The 25966-nt window shown below is 40.5% G+C and overlaps 1 protein-coding gene across 1 annotated transcript; it reads right to left on the bottom strand.

Annotated features, from left to right (window-relative positions):
- Positions 1-21294: 21294 nt before the first annotated feature.
- Positions 21295-22423, bottom strand: LOC145675371 (zinc finger MYM-type protein 1-like). Its single transcript, XM_081745771.1, has 2 exons — positions 21873-22423; positions 21295-21757 (listed from the first exon to the last, which is right to left on the bottom strand). The coding sequence occupies exons 1-2, from the start codon at positions 22421-22423 to the stop codon at positions 21295-21297; spliced, it is 1014 nt and encodes a 337-aa protein (XP_081601897.1).
- Between the last annotated feature and the right edge of the window lie 3543 nt (positions 22424-25966).

Genomic DNA, 25966 nt, shown 5'->3' with positions numbered 1-25966 from the left:
TGATTTTATTATATCTGGACCTCAGAAGTAAACTAAAACAAGTCATAATTTCGTAATTTTACAGAAGCAAAAAACCGGTTCCTATAGTACTGCTTCTCAAAATTACTAAGTAGTTACAAAGTAGTAGGATACTTTCAGACACATTATTACACCACTAGAAAGAAGATAGTCTATTAAAAAAGCATTCTTAACTTAATTTCGACCAAAAAGTGACAGCATAGTCTACCTCTAAAGTTCATATTATATATATAACGTTTAAATGGATCCAAAATTTAATGAAAGTCGTAAAGCTAAAATATATTTTTGACTATTCAATCCATCATGTTGCAGCAAAACTACGAAAATTAAAACAAAATAAAACTAGAAAGTTAACAATCACTTGTTTTGGCGAGTGAGAAAAAAATAGATCCAGGTAACTCGAATTACCTATATACTTATATAATATGTATGTCCATGTTTCGCAAGTAATTTTCAATCAATATAGAATTGCAACGTAATGAACACACGAATAAAGAATGAATGTTTTCTCGAATAAAGATTGCATTCACCGCTGAGAGCTCAGGAATAAGATTAATCTATGTTACGGCACTGGATATGTGCTTATGTATTGCATTACGTCGTTATGAACTTGTATAAGAACCAGAATGCACTTAAAATGAGACGCGAACTATGCGAAACATCGGACTTTCAATCTAACTTGTTTTGTGATCCAACTCGAGACCTCACATAGCAAAGATGAGTGTAGTAGCTCCCACCGCAAGGTTCAGGACGCTCGTGTTATAAAATGTCAATTAAACACGTAGATGTGAAACTGTAATAAAGCATTTCATCAATTTGAAACAAAATACGTATATTGTAGTAATAATTTACCCTATTTGTTAAGATATGAACGTTATATTCTGTTTTGAAAATGACAGTCAAAGCAGAATGTATTGAATAATAAATGAGAAATTGTAAAGTTTCAATTTCGGTACGATTAAATACATTCGTGCTGGTATGTGTTGCGTTATCCGTTAGGAGGTATTGAACAATTCTGATTCAAAGGAAGGAAATAAACTACTGTATAGTACTGGAGTTAATTTAATAGAGTTTAATTGTACAGGCAGTATGAGACAAAGTCTATTGCTGAAAGTGAAATATGTGTTACTATTAGGGTTTTAGAGTGATATACCCACTGATCATTGAACCTGGAATACGCGCATGGAAAACATTACCACTAGCATATTAGCTATGAAGAGGTACACCATACCAGAATTCTAAGTAATAAATGAAAGGAAAAAATAAACGGAAACGACAGACTGTACGAGAATAATATTTTGATTGCTATTTATTTCGAGACTTTCGAGACGAGACCGAGACTTGGTACTCGAGACCGAGATCGAGACAAACATCTGTTGACCGAGACGAAACCGAGACGGTGATTTTTTAGTAGATGTCACCATGACTTTGATAAAAATTGGGCGATTCAGATCTACACATTATAGCCGCCGAGCAGTCCACTCCAACTCAGTTTTCTGACCTTTTTATCTCGCCCTATAAGAAGGGACACGCTCATTTAACGTCTCACGCCGTGTATGTGTCATTGCCATCCAAAGGGCGCAAGATAGAGTGATTCGCTTTTGCACATACTTTAGTTAGTATCACTGACAAGAGAACGGGTAGGGACAGATTGTCAGTCGTAGCATTTCAAGATGGTGGCCAACAGAAAATGGAGAACAATGAGAAACTGACGAGGTATAATCGCGACAATACTCTGAACCGAATTGACGGATTTTTTGCACGATTACTAACGATAGTTGTATAAAATTACCGGTCTATAATTTCATGGGTCTTGGGCTCCGGCGGGCGACAAAGAGAAAGTACGAAAATGGCAAAGATTGAAGTCTTCTGCTATCCCACCACCGAGGGGTGGGATGAGTACGATTACTGCTGGAAGTGGTTCTACGCATTTCCAGATACAAGCTATGAAGAAACTGTCGGTCATAGAAAGGCGTGTTAAAAATAGGTCTCAAGTTCTGAGTTTTAATCAATACCAATTACTGGAGTACATGGTAGTTCGCATTTCAAACTGGCACCAAAAAAGAAAATAATGGGCTATAAGATGGTGTAGGCAAATAAATAAATAAATAAAGCGAACACTGATGAAAGAGCGGGCCTAGCTTGTGTTTCATTCACATCCAGCAAGTATTTGGTGGAGAGAGATCTTTGGTGATCTGATAAGGTTCAATTTTCTCTATCATTCCAGTATTAAGTTTTTCAATTTTCTTAAAATTTAACTTTCTTCTAGAACTTTAAACCCTTCTAAAACATATCAAGAATTTGGTATAAAATCTGCCTACTTCACATAGCATATACAATACTGCAAGTCCACAAACAAGAAAAGAAGAAATTGCTTCAAAAAGAAACAAGAAACATATTAAATGTTAAATGCAAAAACAACACTAGAATATTATAAATGTACTAGTAGTGGTAGTAGCAGGAATGTTAATAGTCAGGAAAGAGTAATAATAATAGTCGTAATACCGCGCCTACGCAGAAAATAGGAAGAAATACTCGCATTCAAGGGAATTCCACTTGAAGTAAGGCAACCAAGAACAATAACTGTCTGATGAAAGAAAATGGGAAAATTTTAAAGTAAGTTCCACCAAAATTGGCCTATCTGTTCGAAAGTTACGTCACAGAGAAACCGACGGATAGCGCTATCTATAATAGGGGGCTGGCTAGTAGCCAGATAAGAAATGTATATGGGGCCCGATCAACCATATAGTTGTACATTTGCAAGTCTGTTAAAATTTTGGGGGCAGCAGAAGTTAAGTGAGGCCTGGAATCCCTAGCCCCCCGTGGTTACAGGACTAATGGGGATTTTCAAACCTAAAATTCTCAGAGTTTGTTTCAAACATACTCGAACTTTAAATATTACACGAAATTTCAACAATCTCAAATACTCGAAAGATTTAAGAACCGGATGATAAATTATCAAGACCGAAGTTCAGTAAGTCTTCAAGCTAATCGCATTCCCTTCCTTCCACCTGTAACAGAAACTCCAAACAGAAGTTTAATTCAAACAGTCGAAATAAGATACAAAATTCCCCTCCTCTCTCTCGTGAAAGCCCATGTAAGCCTTGTAGGCTAGAGTGCAGTTTATGCCGTCACTGAAAGTGGCATTGCAGGAAGAGAACCACTGTCACCGGAACAGGTAGGGAATCGGTGTTTCTGTTTCTCCTGATGAGAATGTTTTGGTGTTTTTTTGGCGGTTGATGGTACCGATGACTCCTGTGCTGTGGTTGGTTGGTTATGTTGAAGTCGCTGATTGGTTGTTATGTATTCCTGACTGAACATGTTCTATGTTCAAATGTACGTTGAACATCTGTGTTGCATCGGTGAAGTGAGTTTCGGTGTTCGGATATTAATTAATTTATTTTTCTGTTCAAATATTTGTAATAATGAAGTGAATTATGATCGTTTCCCGATATTCTATGGACTGATTAATATTGAGAAAGTAGCAATAGTTTAGGTGGACGAGAGTTGGTTTGGCTGACGCAAATTTAATGTCGGTCGATTTCCCGCAGTCAGAAGTGGATAGTATGTGGTAGGCAGGCTATCGTGAATACGTGGTTGAATTAAAGAGGCTTTTAACTTATCGTTCTTATAATTTAATGCTTCATTTCGCTTACTTAAGAAAGAGAAGGTTTGCTGCTGGTTGTTCCATTGTCTTGCTGAGATGTAATTTATTTTTCTTCGTCATGCTACACTGATTTATAATTAGTGGTGGGTGTTTTTTTCCTTCTTACGTTAGTTTTATGGTAGTGGTTTGATTATTGCACTGTAGTTTTTGTCACACATTCGGAAGCAGTATTTATAGCCAAATCATAACTGTGAATTTTCAAGATATATATATATACAGTGGCGGATCCAGGATATGATCAAGGGAGGAGCTAAACCATAGTTTGCCGTTTTATCCAGTGTAAAGCAGGATTGAAGCCCATTTTATCCAGTGTAAGCCTGAGCGTCAATGGGGTAGGGCTATAGCCCCCATAGCCCTCCCCTTGGATCCGCCACTGTATATATATATATATATATATATATATATATATATATATATATATATTATTTCTGATGGCGTCCTTCAACTTCTCTATCCAAAGTAAGATATTTTCATGTCTGTGCGGAACCAAATTAGGGGGAAATAAAAAGCAAAAAAAGTGGAATAATTATAACTTTTCAACAATTGTTTCCAGTGATGCACCAAAAGTAGAGCAGTATGAAAACCAAATCTGAACTTATAAATCCTTTTACATTATACAGACATTACCACAACTCACCATCTACACTAAATTGAACCACTAATCATTTCCGTACATTGAAACAACTACGAGCGAGAAACTTAGAAGTATCCACGCCCGTAGCCTGATTGCTTAGGGCGGGCAATGATGAATACTGAGGGGGCATTGGCAAAGTCCTCAAGGAACACCAAAAATCTTTCTCTCTCTAATATATACATATAGTTTTTGTTCCTTGAGGCGCTTGTCGTTGTCAATGTCTATGTTCATTGTTCATTTACATATTTATTTATTATTTATGGAATCTATGAGAAAGTTGAAACACTTTATTATGCTGAAAAATATTACAGTACCAAATCCACGACTATCAAATATCATCATTCTTTGTTAAAATGATGATATATAATTCAATATATATTTTAATAGACTAAGTAGTACTAAAAGTAAAAAATAATAATTTATTTTATGAACATTTATTAACTGTTATCTAAATTATAGTATTTTGGAACTACAAGACTTTTATTACAAGTAGATTATGGAATATTTTTATGTGTAAAAATTAAGAAACAACCCTGACATAAGTAAAATAAATATTTGAAATGAAATCTTTGAGTTTTACGTCCCACTGTTATGCCGGTTAGGCTAAAGGAGACGGTGATGATGAGTAATGAATGAAATGGTGGAATGAAGAAAGTGGGAGGAAACGGGAGAACCCCGAGAAAACCCACGCATACGGTGTTTTTCCACCACAAAGTTCACTTGGCCGGGACTGGGATCGAACCCGGGACCCCAAGCACCAGAGGTGAACGCTCTACCACTGAGCCACCGCGGCCCCTAAATAAATATTTTTTTTACAGTTCTTATGCAAGTAATTATATCAAAGCCGAGACAGCATATTTGCTTGCCGCAAGCTTGCCTGCCGCTTTTATTTGATTTTATTTCGCTTTGGCTTATACACAAAAGCTTATTTCTGCTTAGCGCAAGCTGTAGTGCGGGCAACCCACGCTTCACTTGCGAGACGCTTTTCTTTAGATTGAAGTATAAAGCCAGCGCGCGTTCGATTTTCAGTTGTTCTCAAAAACCACGTGACGCTGACCTCTTAACTTTCGGCGACAAGGTAGTGTTCACGTTGTTGGCGTCTCGTTAGCATTCAGCTTGAATAAAGGACAAACTTAATTATTTTTTTTAATTGTGCCGTCTAGTACTCTAGTACTCTAGTCCCACGTACCTATAATGTCGCTCTTTTTTTCCTCATATTTCGGTAACCATGAGGCATAACGAATTGTATAAATGTGATAATTGTATAAATGTGATAATTGTATGTTTTATATAATAGTATAAAGCATAAATGTGAACATAGATGGCAGCAGATTTGAGCCTACTTATTTCGTGAAAGAATACAGAACTGTTGCAGATATTTTAATATAAACTTCAAGTTTAACTTACAGTATAAACTTTATCTGAACGCTGTGTTTAAAGTATAAACATTTTTCTGCGTTTTTATATAAAAAGGTAGAAATTTCAAGTACTCGCGGCTAATATATCAACATATTAGATATTTGTAAGAAGCAACGGCGCGTTACTTGTCGAACTGGCCACCTGGAATCTCTAACCAGGTAAAAAAAATAGGGTATCCGTAGCTGGCGAAGAAAAATAATCAAGTCACTTAGTGTGTCCATCCCCAATTGTTATTTTTATTTGCGATCTTCGTACATACGGTTGGAATACTTGCCTCTTTGGGGTTTAGGAAACAACCGTCGAATTGTATTTTCATACTTCCACGGAGGTTGACACCCTGATTTGATCTTAACTGTTGACAACCTTGCTATTCTCTAGGCATACGATTTATTTTGATACTCTCCTCTTCGGAGGCAGAGATAACTAAAATTCGTTGACGACTTTGGCAACTCTACCGGCTAACGATTCGTAGTGCTTCCTCCTCGGAGGAAAAGCACCTTGACAAACTAAAACCTTAGAGCACTGCTCTAAGTTCATACCATTTATTGGGAACGCCACTACCTTTCTTGTAAGCTGGCGCCATCCCCTACTCTAACAATAAAAATGGCTTCTCAGAAGACATCCACCAAATCTGAGAAAAAATCTCAATCGACGAAGATTCCTGCTATTAGGGGCAAAATAATCCGAGCCACATACAAACCCGAAGACTTTCTTCTGCCCTTGGGCAAGAAGAAGCAAACAGCCATTCCAGGGGAGCTCAAATCAAAAGAAAGTACACTTAAACAATCAAGTGCCTCACAACCGGCTACTTCAAACAAGCCTGAAGATATGGACTTTACAGTAGTGGGAACACTAAAGCGACGTAGGTCTTCATTGGAAAACCTCAACAAGGCAGACTATCCGCCTCTCCCAGTCAGCAATAGGTTTGATGTTTTGTCTTCCACCCAAGCAGATAATGCTAATGCCAGCAATAATACTGCTCCGCCAAAACAGCCGCCCAGTCATAAGCCTCCTCCCATTTTCATATACGGCATCACAAATACATATACTTTCATAAAGACTTTGTCACGAGCATTAAAGGAGCCTCCATTAGCACAACCAAATAAAGAGCGCATTCGAATTCAAGCGTCCAACAAAGATGATTATACCACCATCAAAACTTACTGTGAGCAAACGAAAACTGAGTATGCCACAGGTGTAGCAAAAAATGAACGACCTATTAAGGTAGTTGTCCGAAAACTACCTATTGACACAGATTTAGGCGACCTAAAGGAAGAATTCTCCCGACTGGGGTACAAACCAACCAGCGTCCACGAAATGTCTCGTAAAAGCAAGACGGATGACAAGAAAATAATGATGCCACTGTTCTTGGTTGCTTTAGAACGAACTGCAGCAGTCAAAGAAATATACGCTATAAACAACTTGCTTCACTACCGGGTTCAAATTGAACCTTACAAGCCTCCCTCAGTCTTGCAATGTTACAGATGTCAACGCTTGGGGCATTCACAAGACACCTGCCAAGCCCACCCGAGGTGTCTCAAATGTGGGCAATCACATTTTACACAGTCATGTACTAAACCAGACACATCCACACCCGCCACCTGCGCAAACTGTCAGGGAGATCACCCAGCAAATTACCGAGGCTGTCCGGTATTTAAATCCTACTCAGAAGCTCTCAAATTGCCGGTGCAACAACCGAACAAACACCCAGGTATACCTAAGAAAAATTTACACACACCATCCTCAGAGAAAATTTCCATTCCCACTGCTGATAATATACAACCCGTGACTAAGGATGACAATGATGTTGAAGATCCCACTTCTTCTCACAACCAACCAGTTACTGCCGTCCAACAAGAGAACTCTAACGAAGATGTTGACTTAAAATCAGTTCTTTCATTTCTCAAGGGCTTACATTTCCGTAAAATACTTACAAACATTAAACGTAGTATCACACGTTTTCGACAAGCTGCCGACTCAGCTTCCAAGGCTGCAGCAGTAATCGAAACAATAGCGGAAATGGTTGACGATGGCTGTTTCTAAATCCGGCGTCCTACACCACACACTTATACTTGCCACGTGGAATGCAGATGGTCTTGAGGGGCAGAAACAAACGCTTCTTCGCTTTCTAATAAAGCATAGAGTTGATGTCATGCTCATCCAAGAAACACATTTTACTGCTCGCATCACTTCTTGGCGCCTTTCTAATTACATTGTATACAGACAGGACAGAGTGGGTAGACAGAAAGGAGGATTGCTGCTCATAATCAAAAAGTCATTACCAGTAAGGTCGGTTACAATACCACCACTACTTACTTTAGAGGCACTTGCTGTTGAGCTAATAACTCCAGGAGTTCCATTAGTACTGGTCACTGGTTATAGGTCTCCGGCCACACATTTAGAACCGACCGACTTCGACATCATCGCAAATTTAGGGCCCAAAGTTATCTTAGCTGGTGACCTTAACGCAAAGCATGGAGAATGGATCTCCATTAATCCAAACACTGCTGGAGACGCTTTACACGAATATCTCCTCACGTCCAACTTTATCATCAGTGCTCCACCAGATCCAACTCATTATCCCAAATTTGGCGGCCAACCTGACGTGCTTGACGTTGCTCTTTGCAAAAACGTATCCTTTAGTACTCATCCATATGTTCTCTCGGACCTAGACTCAGATCATGATCCAGTCATTTTTCATGTCTCCCACCGCAGCATCGCCCACACTGCTCGTATTCTTAAACACTTAGAAACTGATTGGGATTTGTTTAAACAAGAATTAAACACACTGATTGACCTAAGATATCGGCCCGCCACCATTCAGGACATCGATCAGGCAGTTTCTCATATCACTGTAGCACTTCGTACAGCAGAGGCAGCAAGTTCCACTACTACCATCTCTCCAACGCAAACAGGTCAATACGACAGTCTACATCTGCAACTCTATATTCATTTAAAACGTTGGGCTAGACGTCGCTGGAAGCACACACTTCATCCAGCCTACAAGACACTGTGGAATAAACTGCGTGCAAAGATCAAGATGCTGACTCAGCGACAAAACCAGCAGTACTGGGAAGATACTTTTCGCAACCTCACAGTAAATGATCGTAAAATTTGGACATACTCTAAATCCTTCCAACAGGCTACTAATGCTTCCAGAGCTAGAGTCCTCCAAGGACAACAAGGACTGACTCAAGACCCTCCGTCGCAAGCAGATATTTTCGCTGACTCTCTGCAAGCACAGTTCCAGCCCAATAGAGGTCAACTCGATCCTTATTTCCACCAGCACATTAGAACTACCGTATATAGTATACGAACTCAAAACCCTACACGTGGCATCAACCCAGTTACACCTCGGGAAATAGAAAAACACATCAAATGTTTACCGACAAAGACAGCATGTGGGCCTGATGGGATTCGACCTGAGATACTGAAACATCCAACTCGAAAATTACTTGTCTTTTTGGTATATTTATTTAATGCCATCTTTCAAATATGCTACTTCCCAAAGACCTGGAAGGAAGCTCGTATCATCACCATCCCTAAACCCGAAAAGAATCCGCTGCTTCCGGAAAACTATAGGCCGATAAGTCTTCTGTCACACTTAAGTAAATTATTTGAACGTGTGTTCCTCTGGAGGTTGAAACAACATGTCGCCAACAGTGATCTACCCTTCCATCAGTTTGGGTTTCGTGCTCAACATAGCACTACAACCCGAGTAGTTGATCACTTAACAGTGGCTTTCAATAGAAAACACCACACCTTTGGAGTATACCTGGATGTGTCAAAAGCATTTGATAAAGTATGGTTAGCTGGATTATTATATAAGCTATATACACAAGGTTTTCCGGATCGTTTTCTGCATTTACTTCGCTCTTATCTCATTGGCAGATCATTTCATGTGTCGGTTGATGGTGTCAAATCCTCGTCTAGGCCAATTAAAGCAGGTGTCCCACAAGGCGCTGTACTTTCACCGCTTCTACATAATCTCTATACAGCAGATCTTCCGACTTTACCAAACTGCTTTTTCGCAACGTATGCTGATGATACCGCCTTTTTCACAACAAGTAGTTCACTTGCACAGTGCTACATCTATATGCAACGTCAACTAGACAGTTTTCAGGAATGGGCCAGGCGGTGGAGAATTAAAGTAAATGCCGACAAAAGTTGCGCTGTCATCCACAGTAGAAGACGCATCCGCGCCCCTCGAAATCTAATATATGAGAACGCACACATTCCTCATGCCACGCATGCGAAATATTTGGGTGTGACATTAGATCATGGGCTCACGTTCGCCCCACACATCAAAGATATAAAGCAACGAGCATTACGGAAAATCTCGGCATTGTACCCCATCTTTCGCTGCAGTTCAATCTCTCATGAGGTTCGCGTGCACATATTCAAGATGATAGTCCTGTCCACACTTTCTTATGCATGTCCTGCCTGGCAATATGCTTCTAATAGCCATCTTCAAACACTCGAAAATGTGCAAACGAGAGCCGGTCGCATCATCACTGGTCACGACAGATATACACGCAACAGTCAAATTCTGGAAGATTTAGAGCTGGCTCCTGTTAGAGAAGTTCTACGGCATCACCATCATAAGTTCTGCCATACTTTACCAAGACATACTAATCCAGCCATAGCCACCATCGGCACCGAATGCGCTCTACGGAATGTTCTTCGCACGCCACGCATTTAATATCTTTCCATAGCTCGTAATAACATTATCAGCTACTCTGCGACAGTTGCAGATGTAGACTTCCAGACATAACAAAGCAATAGTAATACCCAACTAGCCACCTGCACATCTATATATATTCTTTATGCCATCTTACTCATGGAGTCAGGGGCTTCGGCCCGATACTCTTCACAAAACTTCAACATTACCGTGACCGTGTTACTTGTCGAACTGGGCACCTGGAATCTCTAACCAGGTAAAAAAATAGGGTATCCGTTGCTGGCGGAGAAAAATAACCAAGTCACTTAGGTATTCCATCCCCACTGGTTTATTTTAGTCGCGATCTTCTCATATACGGTTGGATTACTTGCCTCTTTGAGGTTGAGAAAACAACCGTCGAATTGATTATAGTCCTCCACGGAGGTAAACAGACGTATTGATTCTAAGTTGACGACCTTGCTATTTCTTTGGTTTTTCGATTTACTTGATTCTCTCCTCTTCGGAGGCGGAGCTACTGGAAATCAGTTGTGTGCTATTCATCGCTTTATCTTCTAACCGCTTATTATTACTCAATTTTCGACAAGGCAGTACTTAAGGAGTTTCTCTAATGCCGGGCTCTGATCCGCCGGACCGTCGAGTTGAAAGGCATAAACTACCGCCAACTGTTATGGGTCCACCATTAGACCGCCCACGGGCGCGTGCACGTACAGCATCTCATTCATCTACCTCTAGCCTCTCACCAACTCGCGAACCAAACAGAGACCGTTCACGCTCACCTAAAAAGCTTAGATATACTGATGCTTTGCGCAGTCCTCCTAGAACCAGTACAGCCAGCATCCAACTTCAATCTACGCCATCTACTTCAGAAGATACTATGGACATTGTTCCTACTCTAATTTTTACAATTCTATTCACTAATCTTCCGGCTGAGCTCATGGACATCAAAAAGTTTTATCAAAAACTAATACGATACTGTTCTAGGCTGGATCTCCAACAATTAAACAAGACCTCTAACGGTATCATCCTAAAAACAAAGAACCCCGATCTCTATAAGCATCTCATCTATAAAGTGGGACCAGCAATGTTTGGCGTTAACACGAAAATACAACTCCTTAAAAGTCATCATATCAAAACACCACCTCCGCCTAGGCGTACTCCATTACTCTCTGTAGTTATCCGGGGAGTTGATCCTACCTATACCGAACAAGACATACTGGAGGAACTAAAGCAAGATGGGATTCAACCTACTAGAGCTTTCCGTATTAAGAATGCTAATGGCCCTACATACATGGTCAGACTACTAACAGATGATCCAGCACTGGTAGACGATCTTCTAAATAACGGTGTCTACATCTACCGTTGCCACCATCGGGTCGAGCCTTCACGCACCCCCCCGCTATGGTGTGAAAATTGCCTAACTTATAATGCGCATCCAACGAACAAGTGCACAAACCCTTCAGTCTGCTCCCACTGCAAAGGAGATCATAAAATAAAGGAGTGTCCTAAGCTCAACGAACCCTTCAGATGCAACACTTGTGACGGGGACCATCCAACTTACTCCTACAAGTGTAAGGGCAAACCTAAACCACTTCCAGATAAGCCCGAGACTGTTGTACCTTTACGCATTCATGTCTCATCACGTTCGACTAGTACCACAGCGACCACACAAACATCTTACTTACCACCACCTACTGTGGAAAATATTCTGAAGTTCATCACTATCGTTCTTCAAAATGCCTTTCCCTTCCAGCGTGAGGCTATACTAAATCATGCAACCAAAGCCGCATTCGATATATTCCAGCTCCACATGGCAGCTACATATTACGGACTCTCAACCTACTTCCACTTTCATACAGACACCCACCATGAATAGTACAGGTCAGAGAAGGACGACTATTACATTGCTATTCTGCAATATTCGTTCGCTACCTACCAACCGAGTTCTCCTAGAAACTTTAGCAACTCAGCACAATGCAGATAGCATCCTTCTTAATGAAACCTTTCTAAAACGATCTGACCGCTTCTATCTTCCACGTTATCATCTCATACGCTCTGATCTGCCACAAAACATCGCACGTGGTGGTGCAGCCATAACCGTTAATCATTCTATTCCACGGCGACATATCATACTACCTTCTCCCGGGCAATATCCCGAACACGTCATACAGACGCTGTATTTTCCAGCTACTACTATTACCATCGCCACCACCTATGTTCGATCTACACAGCCACTTCCGTATCGTTTTCTGACATACTTAGATCTCAAATTTAAAACATACATCTTCTTAGCAGACATCAACTACCATTCTCGTACAGCAGCTCAGAAACAACGCTTTCATGATTTCCTCCAAACTACTCATAGTTCTTTACTGCAGCTACCGCATCCTACTCGTCCGGAAAGCGACACTAGTCCCGACGTGGCAATCATTTCCAATAATCTATTACCACTTACTACTATAGATGTCCTTGGTTCCATAGGTAGTGATCATCTCCCAATACTTCTCTATAACTCCACGTCTGACATCCACTGCATCTGCATCACCACGCACACCCAGATATAACTTTAGCAAAGCTCGGTGGGATCAGTACAGCACTTATATTACCGAAAATCTGCCGGCTACTGCACCTACTCTCACAACAGTTGCATCTATTGAAACACTCTCACATACTCTGACTGACATAGTCTCTCACGCTACGGATTACGCAGTTCCTAAATGTACCACCAAGTCATCTAGACCTCGTTTACCAGCACGCGTCCTCGATCTTCTCCGGCGCTCACACGAGTATTTAACAGAGTTTCGTCGCACACATGACCGCCGATTTCTTCTTCTCCATCGTCAATTCCAACGAACGGTACAGAGCTACATAGTAGCCCGCAAACGACTAGACTGGCGTGCCTCCTGTAATGCTTTGCGCCAAGAAACAAATCCAACTAAATTCTGGAATACCTTTAAACGTCTAACATTTCAGAAACAGGGCCCACAATACCCCATCATATGTGCTGACCAAGTACCAACGACGGATGAAGAAAAGGCAACTGCTTTCGCTACATATCTTGAGGGAGTCTTCACTCCACACACTACACCTTTGTTCACTTGTCCTACAGATACCCATATCTCACACGCTGGTTCTCTAGTGCAGCCATCATTTCAACCTGATTTCAACTACCACCTTGATCCCACAAATCAGCTCACTGCTCCAATAACATCAGATGATATTACAGCTGTTCTTAAATGCCGTCGCAACACAGCTCCGGGGGCAGACTCAATTACGTATCGTCAACTGCTTAAAGCACCTGTGGCTTTTCTAGTCTGTCTTGCTTCTTTGTATACAACTATTTTATCTACAGGCTATTTTCCAACTACATGGAAACTTGCTAAAATTGTGATCTTTCTAAAACCTCGCAAAGATCCAACTGCTGTGTCATCCTACAGACCCATTAGCCTTACTAACGTGTTTAGCAAGACACTAGAACGCCTTCTGGTAAAACGGATACACCACTATCTACACATCACGAACAAACTACCAACTATTCAAGCTGGCTTCCGTCCACTTTATAGCACTGCTGACCAATTACTTAAACTTTCTAAACTACTTGTCAACCATTTTAATAAGCGTTTACCATCTGTTTTGATCTCCTTTGATATTGAAAGAGCATTTGATACTGTTTGGCATGAGGGGTTAATTTACAAACTCAAACGTCTGCTTCCTCACAGCTATGTTTGATTAATAGCCAATTTTCTACATCAGCGCCAGGCTTTCGTTCAGATCAACAGGGCAAAGTCACGCATCTTTCAACTCCGCGCCGGTGTGCCCCAAGGATCTTTTTTATCTCCTCTATTATATATTCTTTATGTAGCCGACATGCCTCAACCTCAGCCCCCACTATATGCCTTACAATTTGCTGATGATACCGCTTATGTCGCATTGGGATCTTCTGTGGATCGCATTAATCAACTCCTACAACCAGCTTTAGACAAACTAGTTACATGGTGCCTGAAATGGAAGCTCAAGCTGAATTCAACTAAGACTCAAATGACTCTCTTTGGGCTCAAACGCAATAAATACTGTAACAGTCGCAATCCGGAACGTCTACATTTAACCCTTTTTGACTCTCCAATCCCAATTCAAAACAGTCTCAAATATCTGGGAGTAATATTCGACAAACAAATTACTTGGAAACGTCATCTAAAACAATTGGAAGCTAATATCCGGCGCCGTTTCAACCTTTTACGAAGCCTTAAAGGCACCACGTTTGGTCTTGATACAAAACTTCTCCTGCTAACATATAAAGTCTTGGTACGCCCAGCACTCACGTATGGACATCTTGCGTGGTTATCAGCAGCACCAACTTACTATGAACGTCTGAAAGTTCTCGAAAGACATGCCTTACGTCTGGCCTACTCTCTCGCTTTCGATACTCCCACTGCTGAAATATATCGTCGTGCGCAATTTCCAACTATTTTGCCACACCTCTACCATCTACGCCAACGCTACATAGCGACACGAATCCAATTGGCACATCCCATAGTCCATGAGCTGTTAGACCAAGTTCCTGCTGTACCACGCTATGCCTACCCACCACTCGATCATCTGTTAGCAATATACGAATGCACCGAAGCCATAGATCAGTATAATCCTGACCGCCGTATCTACCACCGAAATCCACATATATATTGCTCATAACCTCCGCACATGTACCGAAGAAACATTTTAAGACAATAGCCACCTTTTACACATCCTCGGCAACTTGATTTGCTATTAGTTCCTTACTTCAATCCACATTATTCTATAGCCTGAAATCATTCTCCATGTCATCTAATTCAAAAAGTTGAAAATATCTCTGGCCACAGAGAAGGTGTTGCCTTCTACGGCCCGCCCATCCATTGGATGGGAATGAAACTCTTGTTAAAAAAGCGTTACTTGTCATACTTTCCAGAGGTTTGCCTCTGAAGCGCCACCTACCTAGAACGGTGACGGTTTTTGAAAACCTTCCTACTCCTGATCCCGGGCTTTTCTCCGCGTTTTTTCAGGACACTGTTCATCAGACTTATCTCAGCCAAGGGTGTACAGTGTCACTGCATTAATAGGGGAACTGCCTTACCTGGACTACTATCCAAACAGGTAGTCCTACCTTGCTATCATCTCATCACATCACATCACATCATACACACAGCATTTGAGCATCTGCCTACCAGATAGACTTCACTATGGCGGATCATGGCACAAAACCTGGTAAACGAACTAGCGGACGACATACGAATCTACCTACTGTTGTCGATGGACCATCTGTTTGTCCCACGAAGGTGGGGCCACGGAAGGGATCATCAAAGACACAAACGAATGTTTCTGGCTCTCGCCAACGGAAGGATTCTCAAGCTTCTTGTGCATCTGTCGAATCTTCTACATCAGTCCGATCCAGGTCGCCTCAATCAAAGGCTAGCTATGCTGCCCGAGTACAAAACTCACCGCCGAAGAAAAAGCATCATACTGAATACCCGACCAATGACGCTACGGATATAGGACCACCAGCAGATTCTACTCCTCCATCTGTTCAGTCATCTTTTGCCATCCTTCTCCGCAATTACGACACGAAGTTCTCAAATGAGAAATTTGTTGCACTCCAACTAAGGAAGTATCTTCCACGTGCTGCCATCAGGGAAATAGTGCACACAAGAAATGGTTATATCTTTAAAACGTCTGACCCTGATCTATACACGACGATTCGAAACAAAGTGCCTATCGATACTTTCGGAGCACAAGCCGAAATCACCAATCTCACTAATTCGACATGCAAGCAACCCCCTCCACCACGGAGACCCTCGCTTCTTTCTGTACTCATCCGAGGTGTCGGCCCGTCTTACACAGACGAGGAAGTTCATGATGAACTAAAACTCGAAGGCTACACCATTTCTAAAGTACTCAGAATTCGCAACGATCGTGGGCCCACTTTCATGATTCGCATCCTCACACCCCATCAAGAGACAATCGACGATTTGCTTGCACATGGAGCTTTCATATATAACCGTAAACATAGAGTCGAACCTTCGCGTTCAATGGCACCCTTACCAGTTCGATGCGAACGCAGCCAAGAATATAATACGCATAATACAGCTGACTGTAAGAATGACTTCAAATGCGGTTACTGTGCAGGACCACACTCAACTCGTTTGTGCACTAATTTGCACCAACCAGCGAAATGTTCTACATGTCCGGACAGCCACCCTACTTATAGCTATAAATGTAAAGCAAAACCGGACCCAACGCCGCAACATCCGGAACTGGTTGTACCCTTGCGTACCACATCGCTTGTTACCACCCCTCCGCCCACAGTAGATACCCCAGTCACAATAAATCAACTCCTTACTTTTCTTACTCTTTCACTGCAAAATATCCATCCTTTCATCCGGCCACACATCTTACAGCAAATCACCCTTGCAGCCAAAGCAACATTTCATATTCACTTCACAGCAACATACTCTGGAAACTCAGTGCATTTTCATGCTTCTCCAACAACTCAAACCGGTTGAATTTAATTTCATCATGGCTCTAAACTTTCTTTATTTGAACATCCGATCCTTTACTAAAAATAAACCTTTGTTTCAAATCCTGCTACTCTAGGAACATATAACAGTTTTCCTCTTAAACGAAACATTCTTAACGAAAGCAACTCCATGTCGCCTACCAGGATATACTATTTTACGTGCAGACAATCTACAGCCCGCACAGCGCGCTAATGGGGGCGTAGCGGTTGGTTTCTCCCCTTACTTGCCTTACCGTCAGTTCTATTATACACCATTACCCGAATATATAATTTCTACTGTATATTTCAAATCTATTATCATTACCATAGCAACCATCTACATCCGACCTGGCCATCCTCTCCCAATACATTTTGTACAACATATTTCGAACACCTATAGCCACTATATCATCATGGCAGATTTTAATATGCACAGTCGCTCAGATCACGATCGTACCAATTTCGCAGCTTTCATCACCACACACACCACTGGAACCATTCACCAGTTACCAAAACCCACCCGGCCAATCTCTGACACAACACCAGACATCGTTATTACGTCTAGCAATCTAATAACTAATAGCACTATTTCCGTACTTGATAGTGACCATGCTCCTGTTAAACTCTCAATAAATCTTCACTCTTCTGCTTCACCTCGTCCTCCATTGCCTTCACGCATCTGTTTCCGCTTTGATAAAGCTAACTGGAACTCCTATCGCTCTTATCTTACTAAACGCACTCAACATCTTTCATCTCCCACTTCCGAAGACGACCTCTACAGCACTGTCGATACACTCACTTCTACTATACAGGAAGCTAGCACTCTTTACATTCCTACCACCAAAAATATTCCATATCAACCTTGACTGCCACCACATTACCTGACTATGATCACACGTTCTCCCCAACTTTATCGAGATTACATTCGCACACGAAATCTTGATGCCTTACACCATCATCAACAATTGCAGAGAACTGTGCACAACTACATCAGGGCTTATAAATTTCGGTGTTGGGTGAAAACCTATAATAATCTTTCTACCACCAGTCATCCTACCAAATTTTGGAAAAAGTTCAACGGTTTATGCGGCAAGTTCACAAAAACTCCTTACCCCATTCTGATCGGCAACTCCGCAGCTCACACAGATACGGAGAAAGCAAATGCCTTTGCAGATCATCTGCAGAACATTTTCACACCACCACCCCCTGGAATGACACCCCATGTTGCAGACAAAGCTAACACTTCTCCATTCTTGCAACCCAATACCATGCATGAACTCAGTGTCGATCAACATGTTACTGCACCCATCACTGTCCAGGAGGTCACAGATACCATCAAATGTAAACGAAACACAGCGCCAGGCTTCGATAATATCACCTATCGTCAGATCAGGGAGTGTCCCCCTACACTACTCATCCTCATCGCCAATCTCTTCACCTTTATACTCCGTACAGACTACTTTCCTATGTCTTGGAAAACATCTAAAACACTCATGTTTCCAAAACCACATAAGCCTCCTCATGAGATCTCTTCCTATAGGTCAATACAACTCACAAGCACATTCAGTAAAATCCTTGAACGCATTCTCGTGAAATGCCTTCATATCTACCTCAACACAAGAAATATCATTCCTCTCACTCAAGCAGGTTTCCGACCTTCTTTCTCTATAAACGATCAACTCTTACGACTCACAAGCCTTATCACCACACACTATAACAGAGTGAAACAATCATGTCTCGTACTATTCGATCTCGAGAAAGCGTTCGACAAAGTGTGGCATCTCGGACTTATTCATAAACTAATCGGGCTCCAGCTTCCTACACCATACATCCGGTTTATCTTTAACTTTCTCTCAGGTCGTCTTACTTATGTTGCCATCAACGAACATCTCTCTCATCCTATATTCTTACTATCCGGAGTTCACAGGGTTCTGCCCTCTCCCGCTGTTGTACATTCTGTTTGTTGCTGACATGCCACGTCTCCCCGAACAAGTCTATTCTTTCCAGTACGCAGATGATACTGCCTTTCTCGCCCTAGGAACATCCATCCAGCATATAAATAATATCCTACAAACAGCCATCACAGATTCCAGCTTTTGGTGCCGGAAGTGGAAACTCACCATCAACGCTACAAAAACACAGGCTATCATCTTTCTACCGCCAAAGAAAACAACTAAGGTTCGCCGCAATCGCCGTTGCCTATCTCTTCACGTGGACCAGGTTCCACTACGGGCTACTAAGGCATCACATTCGACACACACCTTACCTGGACGCAACATCTTAAAACAGTTGTAACCAAAGCGCATAATCGTCTGAACTTACTTAAACGTCTCGTAGGAACGACATGGGGTCTCAAATCACACACAGTCTTAAACACCTATAAAGTATTTCTCCGTCCTAGTCTCACCTATGGTTTCACAGCTAGGATTGCAGCATCAGACAGATTCTACAACAAGCTTCTTATTCTCGAACGTCGTGCTCTCCGCATTGCATTTCGCATAAAATTACCTAGCCCCACACAAGACTTGTATCAACGCACTACTTTTCCTACCTTGCAATACCATCTTGAGTCCCTTCGACTCTCCTACATACGACGCCGATTCCAAACCCAACATCCACTACTTTTCGATACAATGCACTACATAGCCCTACATCCCACACCCACACGGTATCTTCACACGTCATTATCTCTTCTATTTACATTATACCATTACACGCTTCCTCCTGATGATCCCTCACTCTTGCTTCTGAACGATTACGTCACTCATGTTCATTTACCTCTCATTTTTCCATCATTTCATGCACAGTAATTTTCTCATACTAACTTGGGTTCATCATGTCTCTCATCACAGCCTAGAGTCCCCCTAGGCAAGAAGATAACTGCATTCGTCCACTAATATGTTCCTATGTGTTGTCCTGTGCTTGCACCTCATCTCATACTTCATCCTCATTAATTATATTACTATACTACTGCGTTATTATCACCTAGTTTCTATTCTCCTGATTATGTTTATTGTATATGTTACCTAAATAGTGTTCCTCATGTATTGTACTGTTGATCTTTGTTCATATTCATCTTTCATAACAGCTATGTATGTATGTTTATGTTGTCTATATGTATTTGTCTCTTTCTTCACCTAATGTTAAGGAACGCAAAGTTCCTTAAGTCCATTCCTACTATGGAAGAAATTAAATAAAGCACTTAGACCAACCAGAGATTCACAATTCTCAATTCCTTCACATCACTTCCCTAAAAGAGGGCGTAACCCTCTCAAAGGTAGCAAGCCTCAGCTAGCAATGTAAAAAAAGCGTTACTTGTCACAACTAAAACGTAACAATTATGCTTATTTTGATGTTTTGCAGAAGCGGATCGGAGACTTGGGTGTTTTCACGGTTTGCATTTGCTTCAATAATTGGGAAGTTGAGGGGACAATATATTGTAGCATAGATTCAGTCACACGGTTAAATTATGCTGATTTCATACTGTTTTATCTAAATTCGCTTACTGCAAGCTTCCATATAACTTGTTTGGTGTGTGTTTCGCTTGCAATAAGCTTATTAAAGCTTGCAATTGATGAGAATACGCTTATAATTGGCTTGCGTTTGAGATAATTTGACTTGTGTTTAACTTGTGAAGACAAGCTTGCCCCAAGCCTTGCCCAGATGTAACTAACTAGCTTGCCACAAGCTTGCATAAAGCTAATTGGCTTGCATAATATAGCTTGCGGCAAGCTAATTGACCTTGCGACAGCAAGTTTGTGGCAACTTGCAGCAAGTTTAAATTGCTGTCTGGGAAGGGGTTTACGTGAGCACTTCGCAAATCAATTATAAGCTGGTCTAGATGTAATGTACGTAGAATATCTTTATTGTAAACCAGGAGAACGAGGTTCGATTTTCTTTCATGTCCCATAGACAGACGTTGAGGTCGAAGGAGAGCTGTCACATGTGAGAAGCAGTTTTCGACCGTGGACGTAGAAGACGAAATAATTAGAGCAGCTTTTGTAAGCTTCCTTAGGCCCGGGAAAGCCTCGCCATATTTTCCAATTTGTTTTGTGAGCTCTTCCAGAGATGTTGATCAGTCGATTTGCTATTTCCTGCTTCAAATTCTGAAGCACTTTGCAGTGCAGGTCTTTGTACTTTACACCACACAGAGGTTTCAAATTTTCTTCACTTCTTTTCTCGCTCACTAAGTGGTGAATGGCACCAATCACAGCTGTCCCTGTCTTACTGAATCTGCTCCGAATTTCTTCGACGGAGATATCAAGAACTTCGCTGAATAATCTTTTCAGCTCCTTCTCATCTTCCTTTACCTTCTCCAAATGTATGCCTTTAAAATCAACAACCGAATTAGCTTAGCGACTGGGGAGTGTGCATTTGCGTTTCAATGGTTGCTGAATCGAAGTGTTTAAGGCATATGCCTTCATTGCATCGTGAAGGATACTTTCAAATTTTCCTTCGTCTTGCCGGCAAGACCTCAGCTGTTCCGTTACCGATCCTATTAACTTCACAGCGGCATTAATGTCCAAATCTCTTCTTTGTAGCACTGCGTTTGTCGGTTTTAGATATCCAAGAACCCTGAACATGAGCTCAGTAACAAAACAGAAAGTCTTAGTGGAGATCTGATGTAGTAAACCGGTAGCTTCAACTTTCATTGAGGCGTGTTCTTCACGGGAAGTTTGAATTGCCGTCAGTGCACTTAATAAGTGAAACCTGTCGTCATAAATTACAGTCACTGTGCCAAGATGTCCAGCCCAACGTTGTTTCAACAATCGCTTTAAACTCATTCCTGCGTAATCTGCTGCAGCGCGTCCTTTTCTGAAAAAGTAATATAGTTGTTGACAAATATGAAAAAAACTCTTTGAGTTCAGGAATTTTGTCAATGGCTCTACAAATAACTAAATGTAATTGGTGATTGAAACAGTGAACAAACAAAATGTTCCTCTTTAAATCCTCAGACAAAAGAGCTTGCACTCCATTTTTCTGTCCACTCATGACAGGTCCTCCATTATAGCACTGTGCTATTATCATGTCGGTTTTGAATTCTACTTTTCTTAAACAATCTAAAATGGCGTTGTTAATGCCGGCAGCGTCTTGTTTGTCCAACTTCAATATAGCTACGCATCTTTCTTGCACTTTAAAGTTCACTAGGTACCTAACTGCGACAGACAAATCTTCAATTCGTTGCTTGTCTCTGGTTTCATCTGCAAGTAATAAACAAAATGTACTTTCGTTTGCTTCATTTAGTAATTTCCTCTTAACAGATTCTGCCATGAAATGAATTATCTCATTCTGAATATCCGGACTAGTGTATGTTGCATTGGCTGGAGTAGTTTTGACAATTTCTGCTAATTTCGGATCTTTACGAATACTAAATTCAAACAAATTTAAGAACAAACCACTTGATTGTTTTCCGAGTTGCTCGCACCCAAAATCCCCCCTGAAGGACAACTGACTCACAGCCAAGAATTGAATAACTTCCATCACACTTTTCACATAGTACTTATTATTTATAATTACATCACTACACACCTTCTTCACGACCGTTTCGCCCAAGTCCTCACGTTTCCGTTGCTCCAAGTAGCAAGCCACAGCGTGCCTATGAGTTTAAGAATCGGCGTGACGAGAAAATCCCTTATTTTTTTCGGTTGCATGCTTCCAGTCTCTGAAACCATTCTGCACAAATGAGGGATCACTGTTTTTTGACGGATATTTCCGGCATGGGAAGCAAAAGGCAGCATCTAACATAACAGGATACTCGAACCAAGCCGACGTTTTGCACCATATTGGACGAAATCGTCAATTGAAACAGAAATGCTGGAACCTGGAAAATTTGCAAGATGCTGCTGAGCGGGTTTTGTATCGCCAAGGTGTGATACGTGGTGGAAATCAACACCAACAAGGTGGAAATCAGATGTTTGACATTTAATTTCTTCTTGTCCTTCGACACATGTTGATTCAGATGACCCTGCTTCTGAATTAGTTTCATTTTCGATAACTTTTGCACCAAAAAATGACTTGATGGGTGCTTGCTTCATATTTATGGCGTTATAATAGTCAGTAGAGTAATTGGAAACGTCTGGCGAGGTACATTAGCCTGTAGTTCATTTTCTACTGTTTTTGTTTCCTTCTGGAAATTCGCTAAGCACTCTGCTACTTATTATTTGCAATTATAATGGTGTGTGACAAAATCTTTTCAAAATAATTGGTTCGCTGTTCTTCTGCTGTCTTGATTGTTTTCTCTGAGTGCATATAAGGTATTAACGTTCTCTTCATTCCGTATATTTGTAAACAAATAGTGAAACAAATGGTTCGGGGCCACTCAGAAAACTCAAAGTGAGCCGATGCAAACTGTTATTTAGAAACATTTTACAATCATTGATTTATTTTCGTGGGTGCACCCCGCAAAGACTCAAATCACGTGAAAAATAGCACTGTTGCCGCTTTCACAATAAACAAAACTTCCGAATTCCCCACTGATTTTTTTTGTCTGACTATTCTAGAGGCGCATGTACGTTTCATATATGAGACATGCGTTTTCCTTGTACTGTAAGGAAGATGGACATGTAGCATGTTTTACACGTTAATTACAGGCACACGTGGGTCATGTACTGTCAAGTCGGCAAAACAATTGTTTTCTTTTTACCTGCAATGTTACACATTCACAAGACGGGCACTCACATTCGTGTAACGTAGCCTGTTTTCGGGTCAATTTTCATATGGGTATTCTTTGGATCGGCATCTTGTCCAACGCCTTGAATGCTTATCGTGGTTGTGATTCTTCAAACTATGGAATGAGGAAAAGTAATACATGGGAGATTATTGAGTATCTAGCAATAAGAATAACTGTTGTTTCTCGTAGAAATATGCGCCACGTTCAATATCATTTGTTAGTAGTAGTAAATACGTGCTAAGTTCAATTTTATTTAGTAAATAAAATCACAAGATTTTCCTATTTGGGATTTGCTGAAACTTCTGGACAACGTGCTTTTCAGAGCGGAAAAAATATTTTAGAGCGGGCAAAAAATATTTTAGAGCGGGCAATGCCCGCTCTAGCCCCTCCCTGGCTACGGGCCTGGAAGTATCCTATTGTTGTATTGAATAATTCGTATCTAGTTTGACACATAAAGGGTACTTGTACTTCGCAGATTGGTATGCAAGATGAAAGGAAAAAATACATACGCATTGCACGAACCAAGGAATCTTTCATTCTTTCATTCTATGAAGAGTTTCCAGCAGTTATCGCCATTTTCGTTATCAACAGGACTGCCAACTAATGAACTAAAAATTATTGTGTATGAACATCAAAATTACACATACAGAGTATTATGGAATGCTCCAAAAATCGATGGGATACATATTAATACCACTCCTTTTTATTTGTCAGTTTAAAAGTTACTTATTTTCGGCCGATGCAAGCTTTTTCTCTGGAATATGATGAACGTTTACTTACACGTATGAAGCCTTATCAAAATTCGCTTTGTGTAGGATTAGAGTCATACTAAAAGTTTGACTAGACCATGAAAGATATGTTACTCAATCTCTTCACTATGATTCTAATCACGCATTAGGACGACTCTGGATAAGGTGGTGTAGATATTATGATATTTGGACTAAAGAAATTAAATGATCTCATTCTTATATGATGCGTTAAACTACATGATGCGGCAAATTTTAATAACAACCCGCCTTGTGCGGTCATTTGGAAGCTTATTTAGAGTCATACTGAAATCTGACTACTGGAAGAAACATATGTTAGTCGAACTCTTTAGTATGGCTCTAATTAAGAGACAGAAAGACTCTGCATAAGACCCAGCAGAGTCGTTCTGATTCGTGATTAGTGTCATACTAAAAAGTATCACTAACACGTTTCCTGCAGTAGTCAGACAGTAATCATTCATCAAAAAGGTTCTGCATAAGGCCTAATATATCTAAACTACTCATTCATACAATTGAAGATTTAATTGAAATTACTTTACTCAAGGTTCAAATATTAGGAAGAAAACTTTTTGTCTTTATTCAGAGTCGGTTTAAAGTATGTTTAGAGTTATACTAAAAGTCTGACCACTGCAGGAAACATAGTTAATCGATTTTTTTTAGTATGGTACTAATCACGTATCAGAACGAATCTGCATAAGGCTCTTTATTTCTTTAAGGAGTGTTACATCCTCTTGTAAAAAAGAAATATTAGATTAAGTATATTCATGGTTGTATCAGTTTTACCACGCTGAATAATCTGGAACATAAAGAGGAAATGCTAAACTCCAAGCACATACAATTTTTGTGACTTCCTTCAAACACTAACTAGGCCCTATCATTAAACCACAATTCGCATAACTCATTTGAGATCACTTCAATATTAGAGAAGGCCTTAACTTCTTATGTAAGCAAAGAAAACGATTACGTAGGTAGTGAAAGTAGTAATGTAGGTCACATTAATTTCAAATTTTGACTATTCAATATCATGAAGAATATGCAGCTCACGTCGTCGTTTCTATTCTGTTTTAATCATTTGAAATTTTAATTTTACACGTATGAACATTTTGAATTTTCAGTAGTCATCATTTTCAAAGTTTACCGGTACTTACTTGGATAGAAATTAAGTGTATTCATATATTTTTAAAATATATATGCGGTTTAAAAAAATGCATACAAGGTAGCAGCATATATATCTGCATCGGACAACCTCTCAGAAGAGAGAGAATTTTTAATTAAAAAAACAAGTACTGTTAGACCAAGCGGACCTTTAAATGACGTAAGAGGGATTTCCTCGCTTCAATATATAGGATATCAATGACTGTGTTAAAATCAGTTGGAAAGGGTTATGGAGAAGATTAGGAATGAAAATATAAACAAATAACATATAACAATATTAATGCTGATTGTTATAATCACGCTATTCGTATCCTCAAAAGATATTTTCTTCCCATTGCGACTGTATATAATAATAACCAGTAAACCACGTTGCAACTTTTTTGTTTTCTTCTTGCAACCGTATTTCTTTAATATGACTATTGATCAGCATTT

Source organism: Thermobia domestica, chromosome 18 (assembly GCF_964235325.1).
Source record: "Thermobia domestica chromosome 18, izTheDome1.hap1.1, whole genome shotgun sequence".
Classification (NCBI taxonomy): domain Eukaryota; kingdom Metazoa; phylum Arthropoda; class Insecta; order Zygentoma; family Lepismatidae; genus Thermobia; species Thermobia domestica.
The sequence above is the reverse complement of the archived record's forward strand: the minus strand, read 5'-3'. Positions and strand labels throughout refer to the sequence as shown.